Source organism: Leptonychotes weddellii, chromosome 1, assembly GCF_054177405.1.
Source record: "Leptonychotes weddellii isolate Sample4059 chromosome 1, ASM5417740v2, whole genome shotgun sequence".
Classification (NCBI taxonomy): domain Eukaryota; kingdom Metazoa; phylum Chordata; class Mammalia; order Carnivora; family Phocidae; genus Leptonychotes; species Leptonychotes weddellii.
In genome coordinates this window covers 19033071-19054361 of record NC_138369.1, presented here as the reverse complement: position 1 = coordinate 19054361, position 21291 = coordinate 19033071, and the positions used below count along the sequence as shown (strand labels likewise).

Genomic DNA, 21291 nt, shown 5'->3' with positions numbered 1-21291 from the left:
TGAAAAACAAACAGGGTTCTAGAGGGGAGGGGGGTGGGAGGATGGGTTAGCCCGGTGGTAGGTATTGAGGAGGGCACATTCTGCATGGAGCACTGGGTGTTATGCACAAACAATGAATCATGGAACACTTCATCTAAAACTAATGATGTAATGTATGGGGATTAACATAAGAATAAAAAAAAAAAAACCTTCCCTTAATTTAGAAACTTACCAACAAAATGATTGATTTCATTTCTAACTTAATGGGTATCCTTTTGAAAATATTCCTCACTGACAATTTTCACAACGTCTGCGGATACAGATGAGTTTTTAAGCCAGAAGTATTCATAGAATCTCTGTCGCTCTTAATCCCTTATATCACATATATGTTTGGTACAGATCATGTTTTCCTTGAGTGCTTCCTGCTCTTCATGCTTCAGTGTATGTATTTATATAAAGACATAGATGTGTTTTATAATCATACCTATGTAGACACACACCAGTCAAAAAACAGCCAGAGAAAGTTGCTTTAATAGTACCCTCTAGCTTTTCTAGAAGATTGGCATAATCTCTTCTGCAGGGGGAAGAAATCCATTTTTCTGAGAAGGTAAATGTTTATTAAATGCAAATACTGATATTCGTTACCCAGGAAAAACGTCTTGCTGCATGTGGAATTTCTCGATAAAAAGCTTTCAAGTCCCAGGTTTGCTATTGGTGAACCAATGTGTGAATGTGCCGAAATTGAATTACTGTACAACAGCAATTACTTCCCACAGTACAGCTATAAATGGGAATCGGTTCTGCAGCAAACAGCAGGTAGCTATAGGAGAGGAGAGGAACTTAATATATAATCTAGTCTCTTTCAGCTTTTCCCAAGAAGCAAGGATGTTTACTTTTAAGGAAAACACTCTTTTTTCAAGTACCTGATTTAACATTTCTTCAATGTAAATCAGAAACTCAGTAAAACCAGATTATTTATAGGACTGAGCATCAGAGCACGATCAAAATGTACTCGATACCTTTATCCAAGGTTGGAAAACAACAGACTCTTTGCTTAGAAAGTTCAGGGCCAACTTGTGGTTTGTGTCTTTTCATAGTCCCCAAGAAAATTTGTTCTTTTAGACATTTCTAATTAGTTGTTTTGGGGAGAAGATGAATTCAAATGGCAAATGAAATACTTACTGTTTTGCCCGATAGGCTACCCAAATAGATAGCATCCTACAATCCTCTCTCTGTGCGTGAAACGTGTTTAAGTTTGTGGAGGCCCGAACTCTGTCCAGTGCATCAGTGAATGTCCTGTGAATGGACTCGTGGCCCCCAAAGCAGGAACAACTCTGAAGCCAGAAGGAGGCTACGATTCTGGCCAAGATCAGTGTGAAGAAGGCAGTGCCTGCCCCAGACCTCCTCCACAAGATGAAAGGCAATCACCATTCTGGAGAACTCACCCTTAGAAAGCCACTGTAGAGAATACTAGGATATACTTAAAAATTCTCCAAAGTCCTTCTGTTTGTTATTTCCTGGTTTATCTACTTTTTTCTGGTTGTGCTGCTCTTCTCGATCATATGGATGGTTCCAAAATCACAGGATCATGCCATCCCCCGGCTGCGTTGGAATCTGTCCTAAAAGTATATGCCTAGAATCAGAGATGTCCACAGTTAACGCAGAATGACTCCCTACAGATTCTCCTCCAAGTTCAGGCTTGTCTGTGCCCGCTCAGAGCTCCCTGGGGCCTCAGATGATCCTTCCAGCTGTGTAATGGCGTGTGCTACTCCCAATGGTGGCTTGGATTTTAAAGACAAAGGAAATGCTGGGGCAGCCTGTCTGTATGACCGCACGGAAGGCCATCTTTCGGCTTCTCACTCCCCTCCAATCATCAGCAGCTCAGGAGGAAGGGGAGCTGGTCAAATGTGCCTCCCATCAATACTTCAGATGAGCTCTGACTAGTGACACAGTTGAGCATTTCCAGGTGTCACTTAGGAATGCCCCCCCCCAGGGGTCCACTGCTGGCAGAGGACTGATGGGTACCACTTCCTCCACGTCCAGCATGTGGACTGTCTTCCTTGAGATGTTAATGAACTAAAAAGCAAATTGATTCCATTTCTTGTCCATTTGTGAGGACTTCAAACTTGATAAATTGCTCAGCAACATCAACTGAGGGCTTGGTAAGCATGAATATTTTCCAACAAAGAAGGTGGGAGAGAATGCTTTGGGCACAATTATCCTGTACACAAGCAAATAGCAGCATCATTGCATCAAACTCAATCTGGCTTTTAAGTTAAAATAACCTACACGTCAACCCTCTGAGTGGATTTGAAAAAATTATTTAAACCACCAGTGGTGTTAAAAAGTGCCAGAAAATATTAGTTAAGACATAATGGCAATTATGGAAACTAAGGTTATCTATAATTTGCTAGGCTGAAAAAAAAAAAGTTACATATAGTCCATTATCAACCAGATGACAGAGGTTATGTAATGGGCAGGCCACTTTGAGTTTCACATTTACTCCAGACATCTGACAGGGAGAAAATAGGACTTTCTGTGATAGGATAATTGCATAGTGAAGAGTAATTCAAACAGGGGACGAGTATGATAAAATCACTCTGATTCAACTAATCACTGGGAAAAGTGATGGCGGAAAATGATGAAATCAAGCCAGAAGAGACAGAGAAAAGATCAACATTGTTTCACAGCCAAGAGATGACAGGCATGTGAAGGGCTGGATCACGAGTCCTGCTCCCTTTGCCGGCAGTGATGGGCTAACTTCACCTACCTTCACAGACCACAGGAGTTAGAGTCGCTTTCTAAATTGCAACTGCCAGTCTCATAAATATTTTATAGACATCCACAGAAATTTTAAACATCCATGTTGTTTGTCACACAGTTCTTTCTTCTGTATGTTGCTGAGTCCTCCCACCCATCCATCATCGATGAGCCCTTGGCCCTGGATCAGTGCTGGGCAGGAAGGCACTAGGACCTCCCACCTAACTCAGGTCGCTGGGATGGGGGCTGGGAAACAAGATTTCTGGTGCATCAGAATGATGGCGCAAATTCCAAACTCCGTTCTTTTCTTGGGCTGTTTGAGAAAGGGGGTCCTGCTCAGTGGGAGGCATGGGATGGGACAGGAAGGGCCCCTGTTGCACTGGGGTTCATTCTAGTGCGCACAAATAATGAATACACTGCAAAACTACAGGCAAATTTTCATTTGAGGTGTCTGCTCTTCTAAAGCTCACCAATCACCAAAAAGACCTTTCCTAGTTGAGGTCTCATTATCATATGAAAAATAGTCACACCCACTGCTCCTTGGCCTCCACATAAAGCGACATCCAGGAGGGGTCTCTCCTTGGCCACCTCCTTTCATTCCCAATGCCACAAGGCTCATGACAGTTGCCCATAGTACTGCCTGGCCCACAATGGGACCAGGCCCATCTCAACAGCAAAACTGCCTCCAAACCAAACCCTAATTTGACATACAAGCCCTCCTTCCCGTTTAAAGATTGGGAGCAGGGAGTACCACATATCACTGGACCAGTTAACCCAGATTTTATGGCATCAACTGTGTTTCCAAAGGGCCTCTTACATCTACTTTAAAATACACAGTTCAGAGAATCCTGGATGCCTTTAGTCTGGGTACATTTTAATCCAAATAAAGCACTTTTTTCCTTCTCAAAGGAACCACACCAACCATATCAGTCTTTTTTTTTTTTTTTTAACATCATGAATTTAAAATCAAAGATTTCAAAATTAAGTTCCCTCCTGTCATCATCCTTGAAGCTTTTTAAAGCTTCAGACTCTCTCATTATGAAAATACTTACAAACTAAAAGGTCCCTTCACCAGCAATGTAACAGCAAACATTTACTGAAAGCTTACCGTTCTCCAGTCCCTGTGCAAAACAATTTGCACAGATTCACCCAGAGGCACTGCAATCCTACCGTGTGGGATGCAAAAGGAACTCCCCTGAGCCTGCCCATATGACCTGGGCCAGTGACTCCCCCCCACCCCCCAAGCCTGCATGTTCATCTCTAAGCCAGTGATACAGGAACAGCATCTCCCTCCCAGGGTGGACGCCAGGATGAAATGAGATGATATATAAAAAGTGCTTAGCACAGGGCCTGGTGCAGCGAGACTCACTAAGCATAAGCACAGATTAGTAAGTCTCCTACTCCTCCTAGCATCTCCACGGAGGTAAGTGAGGAAAAGAGGTCTATTGGTTCCTTAGTTCTCCTCACCAACCTTTCAGACGCCACATGGGCCCCCTGCCTCTGAGCGCCAAGTCCAGATTCTGGAGCTGGCTGGACCTCTGTGTCATCCTGCTATGCTGCACAAGTCCCCCCTGCTCCTTCCCACCCTCCCCTCCCCACCAGAGTGCCAGGTCCCAGGGCTTCCTTGTCTGTCAATTGCAGAGGCAGAACCTAAGGAGATTTATGTCCTTATCTGCTCTAAAATTCTGTGATTCACAAAGGAATCCAAGTTGAAACAAAAATAGCATTTCCTTCCCTCAAATTGACAACATTGTTACTAGTATTGAAAACAAAATAAAACATCTTCATTTTTTGCGAGGATTCAGGCAAATGAGCACTCACATGCCACTGCTGCTGGAGGAACTGGGATCCCTCACAACCTTATCTGGACAGGAATGTCCTCGAATGCAGAAAGAGCTCTCAAGATGAGGTTAGCATCTCTGAAGTGGCTTCTGCATTCAGGGATTTCCCTGCAGGATGCTGAGGGCATGCAAGTGATGAAGAATGTGGACTTGGGTCCCTATGCCTGGACCCCGTCCCTCACTCCCCGTGTGACCCTAGAGAAGGGACTTAACTTCTGCCTCTCTCACCTTTTTCTGTAAAAGTGGGATAGTAAAATACCTCCCTCTGGGGGCTATTCTAAGGACAAGCGAGTGCACGTAACATCCTTAGAGGAATACCAAACATATAGTGGTGCTGAGTCATTTGATCTATTATTAATACACAAGAAGATTCACTGCAGCATTATTTATATCAAGACTTGCAAACAACTTAAATATCCAGATTTGGAGAAACGGTCAAATCATCCATGACACACCCATAGCAGGAATGTGATGCAGCCATTTAAGAAAATCATGCACTAGAGTGATGCCAAGGGCAGCTCACACTATAATGGTGTAGAGAACTGAAAAGAAGCTGGACACAAAAGCAAACAGGCAATACAACTGCAAATTTGAAAAAGAAAAACACACAAGTACATGCATAGAGATGCAAATTTAAAAAACTGGAAGGAAGGAAACACAAGAACACAAGTCTGACTTTCAGATAATTTTTTTTTCTGTTTGATACTTTTCAGTATATTCCTAAAGTTCCACCAAAGGGGTGTTCATTTTATAAACAGAAAATAGTAATTATGGTGGGCTTTTGGGGGGGCTGTTGCATTTTAATTTCAGGTTCTGAGGTTTGAGATGTGAATGGCTACCATGTCTGTAAAGAATATCACTTGCTTTGGGGCCTCTGAATGGCACAGTCAGTTAAGCACCTGACTCTTGATTTCGGCTCAGGTCATGATCTCGGGGCCCTGATCTCAGGATCTTGGGTTTGAACCCTGCATGGGGCTCGGCGCTCAACTGGGAGCCTGCTTGAGATTCTCTCTCCCTCTCCCTCTGCCCCTTCCACTCATGTTCCCACTCTCTCTCTCTAAAAAATAAAACAAATGATTCCTTAAAAAAAAAAAAACAGCACTTGCTTCAAGGTAGAGATATAAGGACACACAGGTATCACCATGAAGCTCCCAGGGCTGGCTGTCAGAGCAGTATTTCTGTAGCAAAAAAAAATTTTTTTTTTTTTTTCTAAGACATTTCAGAGTTACCACCAAAAAGTCTCAACTTATTTGATTAATAATCAAAGCGGCAGTATGAAGCTGCCATTCACTGAGCACTGCTTATGTACTAAGTAGCTCAAAATCATAACTTTGTTTGATCTTCACACGGCCTGTGTGTTTTCCCCATTAACAGATGAGGAAATTGAGGCTTGCAGGGTGGTTTACTGAAGGTCAAACCTCAGTAAGTGACCAAGGCAGCCACTGAACCTAAGCCAAATTCATGCTCTTATCATGTTCATGTTACCAGAACAGCTGAGTCATCTCTGATCTTGGGGAGCTGGAGTCATCAATGCCAGTCCTCTGAAGGTGCCTCTGTGTCTCTGGGCAACACGGAGCAGAAACCAGAGGCACTTACCCGCATGGCTTCAGACTTTTTGTGAAACATCTCTTCCATGTTCTTTGCCAGCTTTTTCACCAGTTGGAGGCCATCAATTTCTTCTATGGCAACGTCTTTCTCATACTCTTTGTATTTCTGTAAGGAAGGAGGGCAACAGGAAAGGCATAAAACACCATACCCATGATTTCGGAGCACATCTACTTACAAGGAATAGATAGGACTGCCTCTGTTGGATTTGGAGATACTGGACTGTATTTCAAAATTACTAAACCAGCTAAGGAGAAATGTGAAAATTGGCTCTGGCTCTCTTAGAAACTGAACTAGCACCCAGGAAAGGAAAAAAAAAAAAAAAAAAACCTAAAGCAATCAAACTCTTTATCATCCATCCTCTTCAGTTTTTTTTTTTTTTTTTTTAAAGATTTTATTTATTTATTTATTTGAGAGAGAGAGAAACAGCATGAGAGGGGAGAGGGTCAGAGGGAGAAGCAGGCTCCCTGCCGAGCCGGGAGCCCGATGTGGGACTCGATCCCAGGATGCCGGGACCATGACCTGAGCCGAAGGCAGTCGCTTAACCAACTGAGCCACCCAGGCGCCCCATCCTCTTCAGTTCTTGAAATCAACATTCTACACTTCCAACTTGACCACACTCAGGCATTCTTCTGGAGGACTGCCCCAGATTCATTAGCTATCCCACAGCCAATGCCACTAGAAACAGACTATTCCAAATGTGTCATAAAATAAAAATGAAGAAATTTAACTCTTGTGTAGTTTTTTTCCCCTAAACATCACTAACTTAATTTTTTCATGACCAATGACTGGGGACTTAGGGAAAAATAGTTTCAAGGCTATCACTGTAATGTATAATTATAGCAGGAGCAGGCAATCTATAATCCTTGGGCCAAATCCAATCCATCACCTATTTTTATAAATAAAGTTTTATTGGGACAAAACCACACCCATTTGTTTATATATTCAATCAAGTTTAGTAGTCACAACAGAGACCAGATGACCCATAAAGACTAAAATATTTACTTTTTATTCATAGAAAAAGTTTGCCAACTCCTAAACTGAAATGGAAATTGAAGAAAGTCATATGGCAGAGCATCTCATAAACATTTTATAATGACAGAATCCTTGCTGTGGATTTTAGTATCTCAATTCAATCCACTAAATGTTCATTGAGGACCTCCTATGTACCCTCAATGAGCCCACAGAAAACAAAACGTACAGTAAATACAAAAACCATAAAAACAAATACTTTATGTATTTCATAATGGGTTTATCTGTTCATAAGAGACTGATTTTACCCATAATTTACTCAAATTCTCAAAGACAATTTTTCATTTAAAACCTATCACACCCTAGTGACTTATCTGTTTCATCAGCAGTTCTCAAAGTGACACAAGATCCGCTGAGGGTTCCCTGAGACCCTTTCAGGGGCCCACCAGCCCCTGAAAAGGTCCTCCTTTTCCCCAACAGCATATCTATGTGAAGCCAGATTTTCTTCACAGATTTCAAAAAATCACAACAGACTGAACACAGAAGCAGATATGAGGATTCACCTGTCTTCTCTTTCACCATTAAAAAGATTTGCAAAAAAAAAAAATGTGCCACTCCTCTTTTTTTTGTTGCTTGTTTTGGGAAATACAGTTATTTCTCATAAAATACCTATTTCTGGTAACATGTAATGTGCTTTTATGCTTGAATTAGTTAACTTTTAAATGTCTCAGTTTTAATTTCTAATATGGCAAATATCAATAGATGCGACCCACATGAGCAGAAGCTCTTAGGGGTCCTCAGTATTTTGTAAAGTGTAAAGGGGTCCTGAGACCCAAAAGTTTGGTTTAATTAAGATTTAATTTTGTTCCCATTGGAAAGAAATATTGTTTATTAGTAAATGCCTCCCAAATGGAGTTTGAAATACTTTCAATGGCAACAGAAATCCCTTACATTTATGTAGCTAATAAAAGGCTGGGGAACTGAAATTATTGGGTGCTTGATATTTACCGTTATTTGTTAGGAGAACCTGAACCACTTACTAACCCCTCACCCCAGCCTCCTACTTAGAAAAAACAAGGGGCTCCACATCTTATCTTGGCTCTAAAGACCTTGAGAGTCATTTTTGAAGTGGAAAATGTAATGGCTTTTTAATGGAAAGGTCATTTTTACAATAAAAATTTGTATTTTCTCCCCATTTCTCCTTCTTTATTTAAAAAAATGTAAACTGAGAAGAGGCTGTTTTTCCTTGCCCAAAGGAAGAGTGTGTGTGTGTGTGTGTGTGTGTGTGTGTGTGTGTGTGTGTGTCACCCAAGGCACTTCCCTTCCGAGTTCAGTTTCCAAGTCCATTGAGGCAATGATACTGGGTGTTTTAAAAAGAGAAGAGTAGAGTTTGAGGACAGAGGGAATGACCCTATGGGAATGAACATAAGAGAGAATCCTTCTGACCCCTGAGACCAAAACGAAATCCCTGGAGTCTGAGGGCATCTGACTACAGTTCTCAGAGCCCAGCCCTAGATACTGACAGAGCCGAAGTGAGAAGGGCAGGAAAGGGGCCCCCACACGGGGCATCGGGGCCTCTGACTGAAATGTCAGGCCTAAGGGCTTGGTATTTCTGAGAATTAAGGTGAGCCTAAGGAAATATACAAAATGCTATTCTAGACTGCCTGAGTCTGGACCAAGACAGACATCTGCTACATTACTCGTAGGATGCTCTGAGCTGCTCCGCATTGTCCTATAACGAACTATGGGTTGTAAATGACACTCTTCTCCTTGCTCCCTGAGAACATCCATAAAAATCTTATGTGTTTGTCTTGAGAGTCTCTCTCTTGCATCTCACCTGGAAAACAATCCCTCCTTCTAGCTTTCCCCTCCTCCTCAACAAGCCTATACTGGTTCTCCAAGATGACGAGGCTGTGCCTTTCCTTTGAGCTCCAGCACACTCTGTGCTCATTTCTCCTGGCCCTGGGGCTTGTGTGGCCTGGGGGACAGGGACACATCCTTGTGCTCACCCACCAGCCCACAGCAGACACTCACAATGAAGCAGACTTCTCTGAATGAAGCTTGTTGCAAAACAATTTCAATGTTACAGTATAAGGAGGATGCAAGTAGGGATGCAGCTACATTGTTCTGGGTCTTATAATGGTGACCTCTCCACCCCTTAAGAGGTTGACTGGATTGTCCTGAGATGTGGGGCTCCAGCCAAACCAACCGTGGCTCAAGCTAACAGCGTCCTCTGGTGTATGAATAAAACTTCAAGGACAATCACTGGAAATGTTCCCTAAGTTCGAATTTAAGCCAATGCCTTTGGAGCCAAAAATCCTGGGGGTTCTCTGCTGACTGCCAGATGTGTTCCAAAAGCCAGCAGCTGAGGCCAGCCTATACCCAAGGCTGATTCACTATCAAAACTACAAAGTTCAAGAAGTAAAACAAAATTGCCAGTCTAATATTTACAGAGTCAATATAATAAATCTCTGTCTTAAGTAATTCTGTAATGAAAGGTGATCTAGAGCCGTAAGATAAAGAAAAATAAAATGCATTTCACAATTAGCCTTTACCTGAATCTTCTGGTTTTTAGGTAGGACCCCATTATTCTGGTCATATCCATTCTTGCATGTGTTTTTCTCCCAAGAGACCTCTAGAAAGGAATCAATTTGTTTAACTTTAACCATCTCCCAAGTTTTCGGTGAGATCTTCCTGCATACTCTCTTCCTCTGAATCTGCTCTGTGAAAAAGAGCCAGTGACTTTATGGAGGGCTAGTCTCCCAGACCTACTTGTGCCTGGTGACCTAGCTAACCAATCTCAATGCAAAGCTCCTTGCCAAGCTAAGGACTTCAGATCTGGGACAAATGTAACCATTCACTGGTTCTATTCCTCTGCCAGACTAAGTCCTCTCCCCTCAGGACATGTGACAATGGGTCCTCCTTGCCAATGAGCCAAGTCTGTACTACTTTCTCCCCACCCTGGGGAAGTTATCCCATAAGCAAAAAAACATCTTGCTTTTCAAGATGTGTTAACGCCTGTTGGAATCGGGTCAAAAAGCTCAATGCCTTACTCTTACCAGGAAATGTTACACTTTGCTGGAATCAAGCCCTTAGTGGCTTGGGATGGTCATATACATCCAGAACTTTTAAAAATGTGCCTACTGTACAAAACCAAGCAATTTGACCTCCAGCAACCAGATAAAGGAAACTACAACAGTACAACAGAATTCCACAAAACCATCCCAAATTGTGTAAAAGAATGTAGGAAATGTGCACACACAGTATGTTACAATATGTTACAGATCATAATCAGTAACTTTGTGTTTTAAATTACTAATCTGCCATATATACCCATACACACGAACACCCTGCTAGAAGGACATATGCCAAATGTTCACATCTGGCCGTATGATCACCAAGGATTCTTCTCTTTCTTCTCTTGCTTACCTGTATTTCCTAATTTTTACAATGAACATACTATTTTGGAAATTAGAAAATATAAAAGCTGTAGTTATGTGTGAATAGCATATAGGCACCTAATAAACAGATTTCTTTAGGGAAATGTGGTCCCAATTAGAATCTGTGTAATTAAGCAGCATGTCTTCATTAGCAGAGCCTAAGGAAGTTAGTAAAATGAGTCCTCTGTGTATCACGGGCTCAGCACAGGGCCGGAAGCTTTTCACATATTAATTTGTCTAATCCTCACAGCCACCCCGAGAGGTAGGTATTATCCCCAAATTGCAGATGGGCAACTGAGGCACTGAGAGGTTTTAGTCAGTCGTTGGAAGTCAAATGGCTAGAGTGAGTTTTAAACTTATTAAGGTATGACTTGTAATCGCTAGGTCTTTTGAACTCGGGGGCAGGGGGTAAGGGGCCGACAGTCCAAATATTTGCAAACTTGCTTCAGAGGGCCCACGTCACTGCCTTCATGACCCCCATCTCGTTGCTCTTGTCGCCAACGGTGGCTTGGACTCGCCAAGAGAGTCAAATACCAAAAACCGGAGACATCACCTGTCCGACGAAGGCTACAGCTACTCACACAGCCACAGCACACCAGACATCGCAGCAGGGGACTCTGTCCCTCCGAGGGCCACTGAGGGGGTGAGCTTGGAGCCCAGCCTCAGAGGAGCAGACACAGCTCTTGAGAATAAAAACATCCGGAGAGAGAAGAGCAAGCCCACTCTGAAAGGAGTTCCTGGAGCCTTAATTGTAAATCACTCCCTGGCTGTGTTTGGGCTACAGAACGTCTTTTGTTCTCCAAGGTACCAAGAAAGACCTGGAGGCAGCTCACCCCACACTCTTTTTCCTCCAGGATTTGCCACCACCACCACCCCTCCCACAGCTGTGTAGGCAGTGACGCTTTATTTCCTATAGCTTCAAGGACCGCACTAGCAATTACATCTGCTTCGTAAAAAAGCAGCAGTCCTTCAACCAGGAAAAGGAGTTAGGAAAGTATCAGCAGGTCCCTGTAAACACACAAAGGAAGGCAGAGGAAAAGACAAACATGGAGGAGATACCATGCCACCTCATTAAAGATTCAGGCCAGTCGGGATTTGAATCCTATCTCCGGCACATGTCACTTCTATTCTGTGTCTCCGCTCCGCCAGGCAGGGTACTAGGCAAAAGCACGATGCTGTGGAGGGCAAAGTTGAAGAAAGCTGGCAGTCTGCTGGTCAGGAGTATTCTGATGAGTAAACAGGCTAAGAAGATACAACGTCACAGTAAGTGCCCTGATGGGGTGGTCAAGGCAGTGACTCCCTGCTTGCAGAACCCTTAATGGATGACAAGGCTGGGAAGGGGGGAGACAAAACAGGCAGGAAGGCTGCCAGGCAGAGGGGGCAGCAGGGACAGAGGTCCAGGGACAAGAAGCTGCCTGGGGCTCAAGGAACTACCCCTGCTCCACTTCATTGGCACATGGATGGCCAAGGTGGGGACTCTGCTGAAAGACGAGGCCAAAGAAGTAAACAGGGCCAGGCCATCAACAGAGTGGGCTAGTATTAAGATTTTGGATCTTATCCTGATTTGTGTAGGTGGGCGGGGTGTGGAGGTGGGTGGGTTATGGAGATAGGCAACAGCCAGGGTCATGGAAGGGTTCAAGGGTGGGAGAGACTCAGTAATCCCATGTTTGCTTTTAAAAAACCTCAGTATGCAGAAAGGGTAGGAGGCAAGTAAAACTGGACAGAGAAAAGGAGCTGAGGGACCCAAGTGGTCAGGATGTGGGAGATGGCACGGTGGAGAGGTGACAAGAGTCAGAGGAATGGAAGGTGGGCTCCCTGGAAGACATCAAGAGGGCTGACGGCTGGACACAGCAGCTGTCTGGATTGGCTGGTTGGCCATGTCACTTTAAGGAAATCACTGAACCTCCTGGGCCTCAGTGTCCCGAGTCATAGCACCAGGGATCATGAGGCCCCTCTTCCAGGGGCCTGGGGAGTGGGGGTGGGGGAGGACATCTGTGAAAGCCCCCAGTGCAGTGCCTGCACGTAATGCCCGTTCCAAATCCTCACGCTCCTGTTTTCTGTTTTCCCCTCTTGGCACTTCTGCTACGGAGGATTCTAGTGAGTGCTGTATTTTCATACTAATGCCTTCCGGAACTGAAGCTCTTAATGTAAGAGACAAATTCCAACAGGTTGGCTGATGATATTGATACTCTTCCGCTGGCCACCCCCAGCCTCTGGGCTGCCCCCTGGGCTCGAGGCAGCAGCCAGAGAGAGACCTGAGCAACACAGCCCAGACCGGGGTGGAGGCAGAGTGCAGCCCTTCCCAAGAACAGCTCTCTGCGTTCATAACACAGAAGGAGGGCAAGCCTGGGACTTTTTATTCCCTCTGTCACAAGAGAACATCTGAAGCTTCCATTCCTTCTGTTAGCAGAATCAGCATTTGGCAAGAAATCTTGTGATGAGCCAAGAACATTTATCATTTGAGAAGGGAGACACAGAAATGCATTATTTCTGCAGCATCTATTTTGCCAGATCATTTCACACAAACACCAGGAAGAGAAAAGCACTACTTCACTGTCAGAACACTTAATGCTGTTCATACATTTGGATCATTTTTTTCCTACGTGATGACTGCATATCCAGAAGTTGAGTCACCTGGAACAGACCCCAAAGAGGGGGCTCTGGTCAGGAGACTTCTGACCAATCATAGTTAATTGGGATAAAAGCCAAACACAGGAGAGAGGCTCTGAGTACCTCTGCAGCTACACCATGAACAAAGTGCCTCCTGCCAAAGACGGATGCAGGGATTACTCTTAGCCAAAGAGCTGGTGCATCTGAACATGGTCTCTTGGCCAAATCTTCTTAGCAAAACCTGAAATTACATCTCTAGATTCAGCATCATTAAATCACTAGATGAAGACTGACAGAAGGTCCAGGGGAGGAGATGGCAAAGCAAGGACCTGCCCAAGTGAGAATCTGGGGAGCTTACCTCAAAGCCCATGACTTGAGAGAAACTGTGAGAAACTGGCCTGCTTCTCCATCCCTCCCCTAAGCCTCCAGCACTTACCTTGAAAACCCCTGACCCAGATCCCCCAATAAACCCTGTCACTGGGAAACCCTGGAGATAGGCTAAGCCCAGAATCCTGAAAGGTGGCTTGTTCACATAAGAGCTGAAGATACTTCATGTTCCTACTTTAAGGTTCAATTTTCGATCTTATTCTCATTCCTTCAAGCTCTGAAAGAGCCACAGTACAGAAGCCAAATTCATTAAACCCATCATTTAAATAAGGATCACACCAACACACACAAAAAAGGAACCTAAACTGAACTCACTGCTATTTTCATTCATTCAACAAATATTTAGAAATAGCCTACCATGTGCCAGGTGGGTGGAGGGAATAGGGGACTATTGACAAATGCATGTATTCCCTTGGGGTGTAAGGAAGCCAATTTTTGGTCCATTTTATTAAAAATAAGTAATAAGCAAGTTGGAACAGAGATGCCTGGATCATCTCAATCTAAACTTGAGCCCTGATATCCCAGTTAGCCATTCTGTGTAGGTCTCCTTCCAAGGTTACAGCTGTGTGCAGTGCAGGTAGATCATGTCTGCCACATGTGTGTCTTCTACTGAGTGCCTAACAGTCTATAAAGCACAGACATATACTTCTCCTTGAGAAGGGAGGGATGAGGACCAGGAGTTATGGGCAAATCAACAGTCCTGTAAACAATGAAAACTTGGCCAGGAATAGGAAGGACATCACAGTCACCAGGGAGGTAAAAGGTTTCAGGGAAGGATATAAAACAATGAATTTGCCAGGGGTCGAAGAAAAAGGGATGACTGTACAGCATGTATAATTCCCTGCATCCTGGGAGATGAAGTCTATGAAGTATGCTATTAATGTCCTGAGACAGTCATGAGCCACCACAAGGTGGCTGATAAACAGAGGCAGGACCTCTGTGACCAAGGCTTAATGGACAGTGGTAACAAAAGTAGGATGGGGAGAAGGGGAAGAAAGGGGTGGGGGGAAGTCCCTTTAGATGTATGTAAACTCATCAGATATCCCTCCAATGGGGAGGAAGTGATACAATTCCTGCTCTGTCTCCTCTATCTTATTCCTAGCAAAGGTGGCTAACCATGATGGGATGAGTGGGAAAGAATCTGCATGGATTTTGCTGGAATACTATTGATTTGGAACCTGGTAGCAGCATCCTGCTTGGCTTAGAATCCCTGGCTGGGGTTCAAGACACAGGAAGAGCAACAACATGCATCCCACTTGCTAGGCAGTTTGGCAATGTGCTAAGACCACACAGACTTTTCAGCTAGTACACTAAGTTCAAGCATCACTACTCACTAGCTTTGTGACAAGTTGCTCAGCCTCCATCAGCCTCCTTTCCTTCATCAGCAAATGATATGACACCAGGCCTCCTAGTGTGCTTAGGATGACCAAAGGGGGTCAAGCGTGTAAAGTACCCAGCAGAATGCTGGACACAGAGTAACGCACTCCAAAAAATGGTAATGGTATTGGCGGAGGTGGTAATAAATTCTGACATTTGTTCTATAACTTCTGAGAATGGTCATTCTCTTGCCTCAACAACAAGAAGATACTCTGAACATATGTTCACAGTCTAACTGATGAACTAGCCCTGAATGCTGCTCTGGACAGTGGCATTTTTCAAGCACATTTCTAAGGCACTGAGGGGTCTTCAACAGTAACTCTTTGGGGAATGGCTCCCTGCTGGCAGGAACCGGATGCTAGATGTCTCTATTTACATAGAGGAAATGACAGTTTTTAGATATGGTACTAAAGGTGTTGCAATAAAAACTAATCATCTACAATTTTTGGATTCTCTCCTTATAGGCAGTGTCATTTTCTTATTATGACATGAATGTACTTAGTATTCCTCTCGACTCAATTATTGCATACAGAAGTGTCACTTCAAAATACAACACTCCAAAGCAATTATGTTTCCAAGTAAATATATTTCCAAATCCTTTAAGCTGATGTTAGGAATGCTTCTTCTTAACCATAACAAGGAACCTAACTGAATGCATGGAACTCTAGGTCACAGAAGAATATTTTTCTATTTAAAAATGGAAAGTGCCATTTTGTACAAATAATTCTGTTTCACACAGGTAATTCTAATCGAGTGTCTCCAAGGTCCAAAAACCATCCACGATTAATGCAGTGCTCTTCCAGATCTAGTTAGGTGGGGAAAATCCTTACAAAATACAGCTCTTCTCTGTCAAAGCCATCAGAACAAGAGACAATTTGCAGGAGAAGAAGAGACCCTGTTGAGCAAGGACAGAAGGAGGGAAGACAGGGCACCACATTACAACCCAAAGAACAAACACAGGGCGGCCAGGGAGCAGCTGGGCTCCAACCTCTGCAGGGCTGAGGCACGTGGAGGCCACTTGTGGGATCCGGACGATCACCTGTAAGCAGTTCTTGCTCTGTGGGGAGAAAAGCATGGATATGGACCACCACTGAAGACAGTAGAGTTTGCTCAGCATGTTACTAAGACCTTCCAGCTGGGGGACGGAGGTCATGGTCTGGTCTAAATGGCTTCTCCAGGTGCCTTCTGGTCCTCACCTTGAAGGAGCACTGCCACAAGAGTTACTGGGGTCCCCTGGCCCTCGTAGCCCTGGCCTCCTTGCTCCCAGCTCACTGTCTGGAGTGCCCTCCTAAATCACAGAGTTCGAAGGACACTCCTCTTCAGAGCAGGTGGCTCTGCAGTGGGTGGTCTCTGACAGATTTCTAGTACTTTCGGATTGTCAGGTCCCAAATTAAAAGATGGGTATCTCTCCTCTCCCTGTTTTACTGTCTATACTCTTTATATTTTTTAACCTTGATAAGTCTCATAAGCTTTTACTGTTCAACACAGTCAACTGGACAAATGCTACTGATAAATTTTAGCTCCGTGGAGATAAAACTGAGTGTGAAGGCTGCATTCGATTCCTGTTTTATATGAGGGGAGTTCAGTCAGAGGCAAGCTACTAAACCAGCTGTTGATAGAACCATCCTTGCCCCAGCATGGTGGGATAATGCACTGCTTTGAAACAGGGAAATTCATCTGCCTACTGAACAAAATCAAATGATCTCAATGCTTCTAAAAAAAAAAAAAAATCCCATTCCTGGGTATTTTCTGGATTACTGCATGGGATCTGAGGCTCTGAAACGCACATTTTTATGCTGTGCATACATCCTCACAACACTAAAAGCCAAAGTAATGACTAGAGGTCCACGTGTGTTAGAGAGGAACAATTCCATTGTGTGCATTTATGAGTGTATTTTAAATACGCCAGCAAATTTAAGTACAGCCAAACTGCAAATAATAAAACATTACTTTACAAAGCCTAGACGACTTGAAATAGATTATTTTCTCCAACCTACTCTTTTCAAACACATTTTTCTGATGTTCCAATTTAAAATAATTCATCCTTCCTGCTCCCCAAGGATCCGAAGGAATAGCAACAATGACAATAAAAATAATTTATTTTTAATAATAACAGCCAGCACTTATTGAGCACTTAACTTAAGGTCAAATAGATATTGTTTCCTTCCATTTTATAGGTTAGGAACTGAGGCACAGAGAGATTAGCCAAGTTACCAAGGTTATCGTACCAGTAAGTGGTTGTATTAGTTATGGGGACAGTAGCTACTATAATAAAAATATCCCCAAATCTCAGTGATTTAACACAATAGACATTTAATCCTCATTCATGTAGCCACCCCATCCTTGTCTGCAGCCTTCCACATAGTGATTCAGGGACCCGGGACCCGGCCATCATGTGTCTCTGCTCTCCCCTCAGGCCTTGGAGTCTTCTGCATTCGGCCAACAGATGGGGAGAGAGGGTGAGGAGAAGATGCACCTGCTTCCTCACTCCTCAGCCTGGAAGCGACATGCAGCTGCTCTGCTCATATTCCACTGGCACTAACTAGCCACATGGCCCAACCCAATGGACCAGAGGGCGGGAAACAGAACCCGTGGCTGGGGCGCTATATCCAGACACTAAAGCAACAGCTGCAAGCTGTCTACACTGCTGTCATAGAGCCAGGATTCAAACCCAGGCAGCATGGCCTGGAGTCTATATTCTCAACTACCACACTTCAGTTTAAAAGCTTGATAAACTGTAGGTAGATGAAACCTCCGATTAAAACTTGGCTGGGAACCACCTGCAAGATGGATAATTTAGAGCTGGCACAATCAAGTCAACAATCTACAGAAAGGATAATATGATCCAATCACTTGTATGTGTAATTACGGTCAGGCTCAGATATTAAAGGCCAAGATACTGCAACACAGAAAGGAACACATTATAAACAATTCTTAGACCTTCTGTCCGATTTCCTTAATCCCAGCTCAAATAAAACTGCTATTTGAGTAACATCAGTGACCTTCTCTAGCATACGATATTAGTTGCCCAGGCGCCACAAAAGTTAATTGGCTTAACTAAAGTCTCTTTAATTCTATATCCAAGATGTCCTGGAAATCGAAGGCAATCAATGAATGAGTCTGCAAGATCCGTAACAAGCTTAGAGCTAATACTATTTGCAGCTGCTCAAGTGGTTTCTGTACTTACAGAGCCAGAAGCTGGAATGAGGGTTAGGACCCTGCATCTGAATGAACCTTTAACTCCATCCACTCCAAACTGAACATAGAGGCCCTGGTTTATGGCACAGCTGGACCCTAGCTTTTCCTTGGGGAACGTGGAGAACCGTGGTGGGATCATGCCCAATAGTTATGAACCTGCCCTCCATCCTACTGAAAGGAAGAGCTGCAAACTCAGTCTCCCTTGTACAAAGGTTGGGGAGAGTCTGTTCCTGACTGCTGACATCAGAGGCTAAGAGAAAATGGTCCCACAGAATCGGCAACCTCCATGCAAACATCCCCTTGCCTCATGTGTGCCCACAGGAGCTGCAGGAATTTCCAGCAGGTGACGCCCCCATTTTATCCACTATAAACAGTGTCAAAAAATGAAGTTGTTACAGCAGAGCCGCCCTGATGCTGAGATGCAAAACAGAATCAGAGCCTTCTAGGAGTTCAGCTGTCCCTCGCTTCAGAATCCAGGGATTTTCTGACATACTTCACCAAGCCCAGCACAGAGCACTTCTCCCCAGGATCTTTAAGCTCACAATGTTAGGATCTGACAGGAACTTAGAAACAATCCGTTTCAGAAGCCACCAACTCAAACGCTTCCAGAGGCTAGACAGGTCGTACCAGGTGAGGGAATGAAGCCAGGCTGGAGCCTTTGGCAAAGAGCAGAGCTTCTGTCCCATCCTTAACTGGCCGTTACTTTTCCGCTGCTGCTGATCTTTGTGGGGTGAGGGGCACCCTGTGAATATCCAATCTTCCATTTGTTAAGAAGTGCCAGCAATCTATGTTTTCGTGTGAAATCTGCCACTGAGTCTGTTTCTTTGAACACTCTGGGACCCAGACACAAACTGTGTCTAAACATCTTCCTCATACATCTTCACATGAGGAGACTGAGACAGAAAAACAAGGGTCCCCATCTCCCACATTTGCAGCTGAGATGTGCTGGAGGGTGCGGACGGTTTCCTGGCATCTACCACTAACTCCTGAAGCCGGCACTGCTACGATCTTTACTGTAATATGAGTGGGAGGCACCAAGAGGGCAGCGCCAGCCCAGGCCAGTAAGGGACAGATGTACACCTCCTGCCTTCCCAGCGTCCCAGCCAGTGGGGACAGAGCCAGGGTCCTCCTCACCATTTGGGTCACCTGAGGCTGACTTCCCTGAGAAACCCCCCACTTACAGCCAGAAGCACTGGATTCCTCGGGCATTTGGGGTTGCTAGGCATGGAAATAAGGCCCTGAAACTGAGGAATCTAGACAGGCGGAGAGAAGCCCACACATTACTCCCAAAATAGGTTTTTTTCTGTGGTGGTTTGAAGAATCGTAGAGTCCTAGGGAATGTTAACTAAGGTTTCCGTTTCTCTCTCTCTCTCTCTCTCTCTATCTCACACACACACACACACACATAATCACTATGCTACCAATATTTTTTCTCCTAAGATGTATTTAGGAAACTATAAGGAAATTAACCAACACATCCACCTTATTCTTATCATCATGCTATGATGTGCCTTTAAGATGGGGATTTGGGGGAGTGGCTGCTCTGGCATCTGGTGAATCCCACTGACCCTTTCTCAGAATGATACATTTTTTTTTAAGATTTTTATTTATTTAATTGAGAGAGACAGAGAGAGAGAGAAAGCGGGGGGAGGAAGGGGCAGAGGGAGAGGGAGCGGCAGGTTCCCCGATGAGCAGGGAGCCCGACGTGGGGCTCGATCCCAGGACCCTGGGACCATGACCTGAGCCGAAGGCAGACGCTTAACCAACTGAGCCACCCAGGCGTCCCGGAATGATACTTTTCAATGAAAAAAAAAGAAAACACACAGGAGGGAAACCAACTATACTGAAATTCAGTTTTCAATATGTTTACAACATACATTTGCGATGCGGTAATGTCGGTGTTTCTTCATGGGTGCATTGAATGACAAGATCTAGTACTGAGTGTGTAACCTCCATACCCCCCGTGCCAAGGATTGAGTGCCAACAGCAAGCAGCTATCCGCATCGACTACGGTATGATATGGAAATATCTGTGATTTCTGCCAGTGACAAAGTCACCCCTATGACTTGTTACCTACGTTTCTAAGATAAAGGCGTACATTTCGGTTAGAGGTTAGCGAGAATAAAAGATGTCTCTTTTTCCCACCGAAGTTCAGAATCCCCTGCACTCTCTCCAAGGCATGGACATGGTTTAGCACCCCCACACACTCCCCAAGAACAGCAAGAGGTCCCAGAAAAAGTCAGCCGAGGTATGAACAGTGAAGGGCATCTACCTGTTGGCTGCTAGTCTCTGTCATATGGACCGTCTGGTCATTAGCACACATTCATTATCCAATGTACGATTTCTCTATATTAAACATATACATCAAATTGTGGACATTTCCTGCAGTAATTAATTCTCCCAGATGGCTCTGCTGTCTAGGTAAGTGAGGATTATAGTTTATGAGTTTCTCTGGGTGCTCTGTCAATACATGATGATTTCTCAAATGGATCAGGGAAGAGTAAACACTAAATTGGAAACAATATTTATCTCAGGCCATGGTGTTAGAGCAGAATTGATGGGCACAATCATTTTCTTTCCTACATACTACTGGATTATTGGAATTCTTCACAAAGACCATACATTCATGTATTATTTGTATGATTGAAAATATATAAAGTGTCAAGTTCAAAGAAATTTAGTAATCACTGTATAAAAGTATAATAAATGCCTCATAACATGCAAAGAGAAATATGACTAACTCAGAAGGTTACACATGAATTAAACAACCCACTGAACAAACCCAGCCTTTCTCCACAGCTACTAGATGCCCATGTCAAAAAATATTTCACCCATTGTCTGCTATCATAGAAATCTGCTCATAAAATAATGCTAAGTGAAGTGCGTTATTGTTTATAACTAAAGCCATGCCAAAACCCAAAGCAAAACAGAGTGGGCGGGGCCACAACAAAATTCTTAGACCTGGCTGGGGTATGGTGGCAGAACTGGGGTACAATTTTTCCAGTTTTCTAAATTTGTTATATGATGCTGCTTTTCAAATAGGAAGAAGCAAAGTCTGAGGTGGTGAAAAATAGAAAGCTAAGGGTGGATTCAAGGCCAGAGAGCCCAAGTCCTGACCTCCC

The 21291-nt window shown here is 44.0% G+C and overlaps 1 protein-coding gene across 1 annotated transcript in view; it reads right to left on the bottom strand.

The window, feature by feature from the left end:
• The window catches only part of CACNA2D3 (calcium voltage-gated channel auxiliary subunit alpha2delta 3), an 807776-nt gene that overhangs the window by 631914 nt on the left and 154571 nt on the right, over window positions 1–21291 (bottom strand). Inside the window, exon 3 of the mRNA XM_081805734.1 lies at window positions 6177–6293. Coding sequence (XP_081661860.1) covers window positions 6177–6293 — 117 coding nt within the window. The remainder of the gene's footprint in view (window positions 1–6176; window positions 6294–21291) is intronic.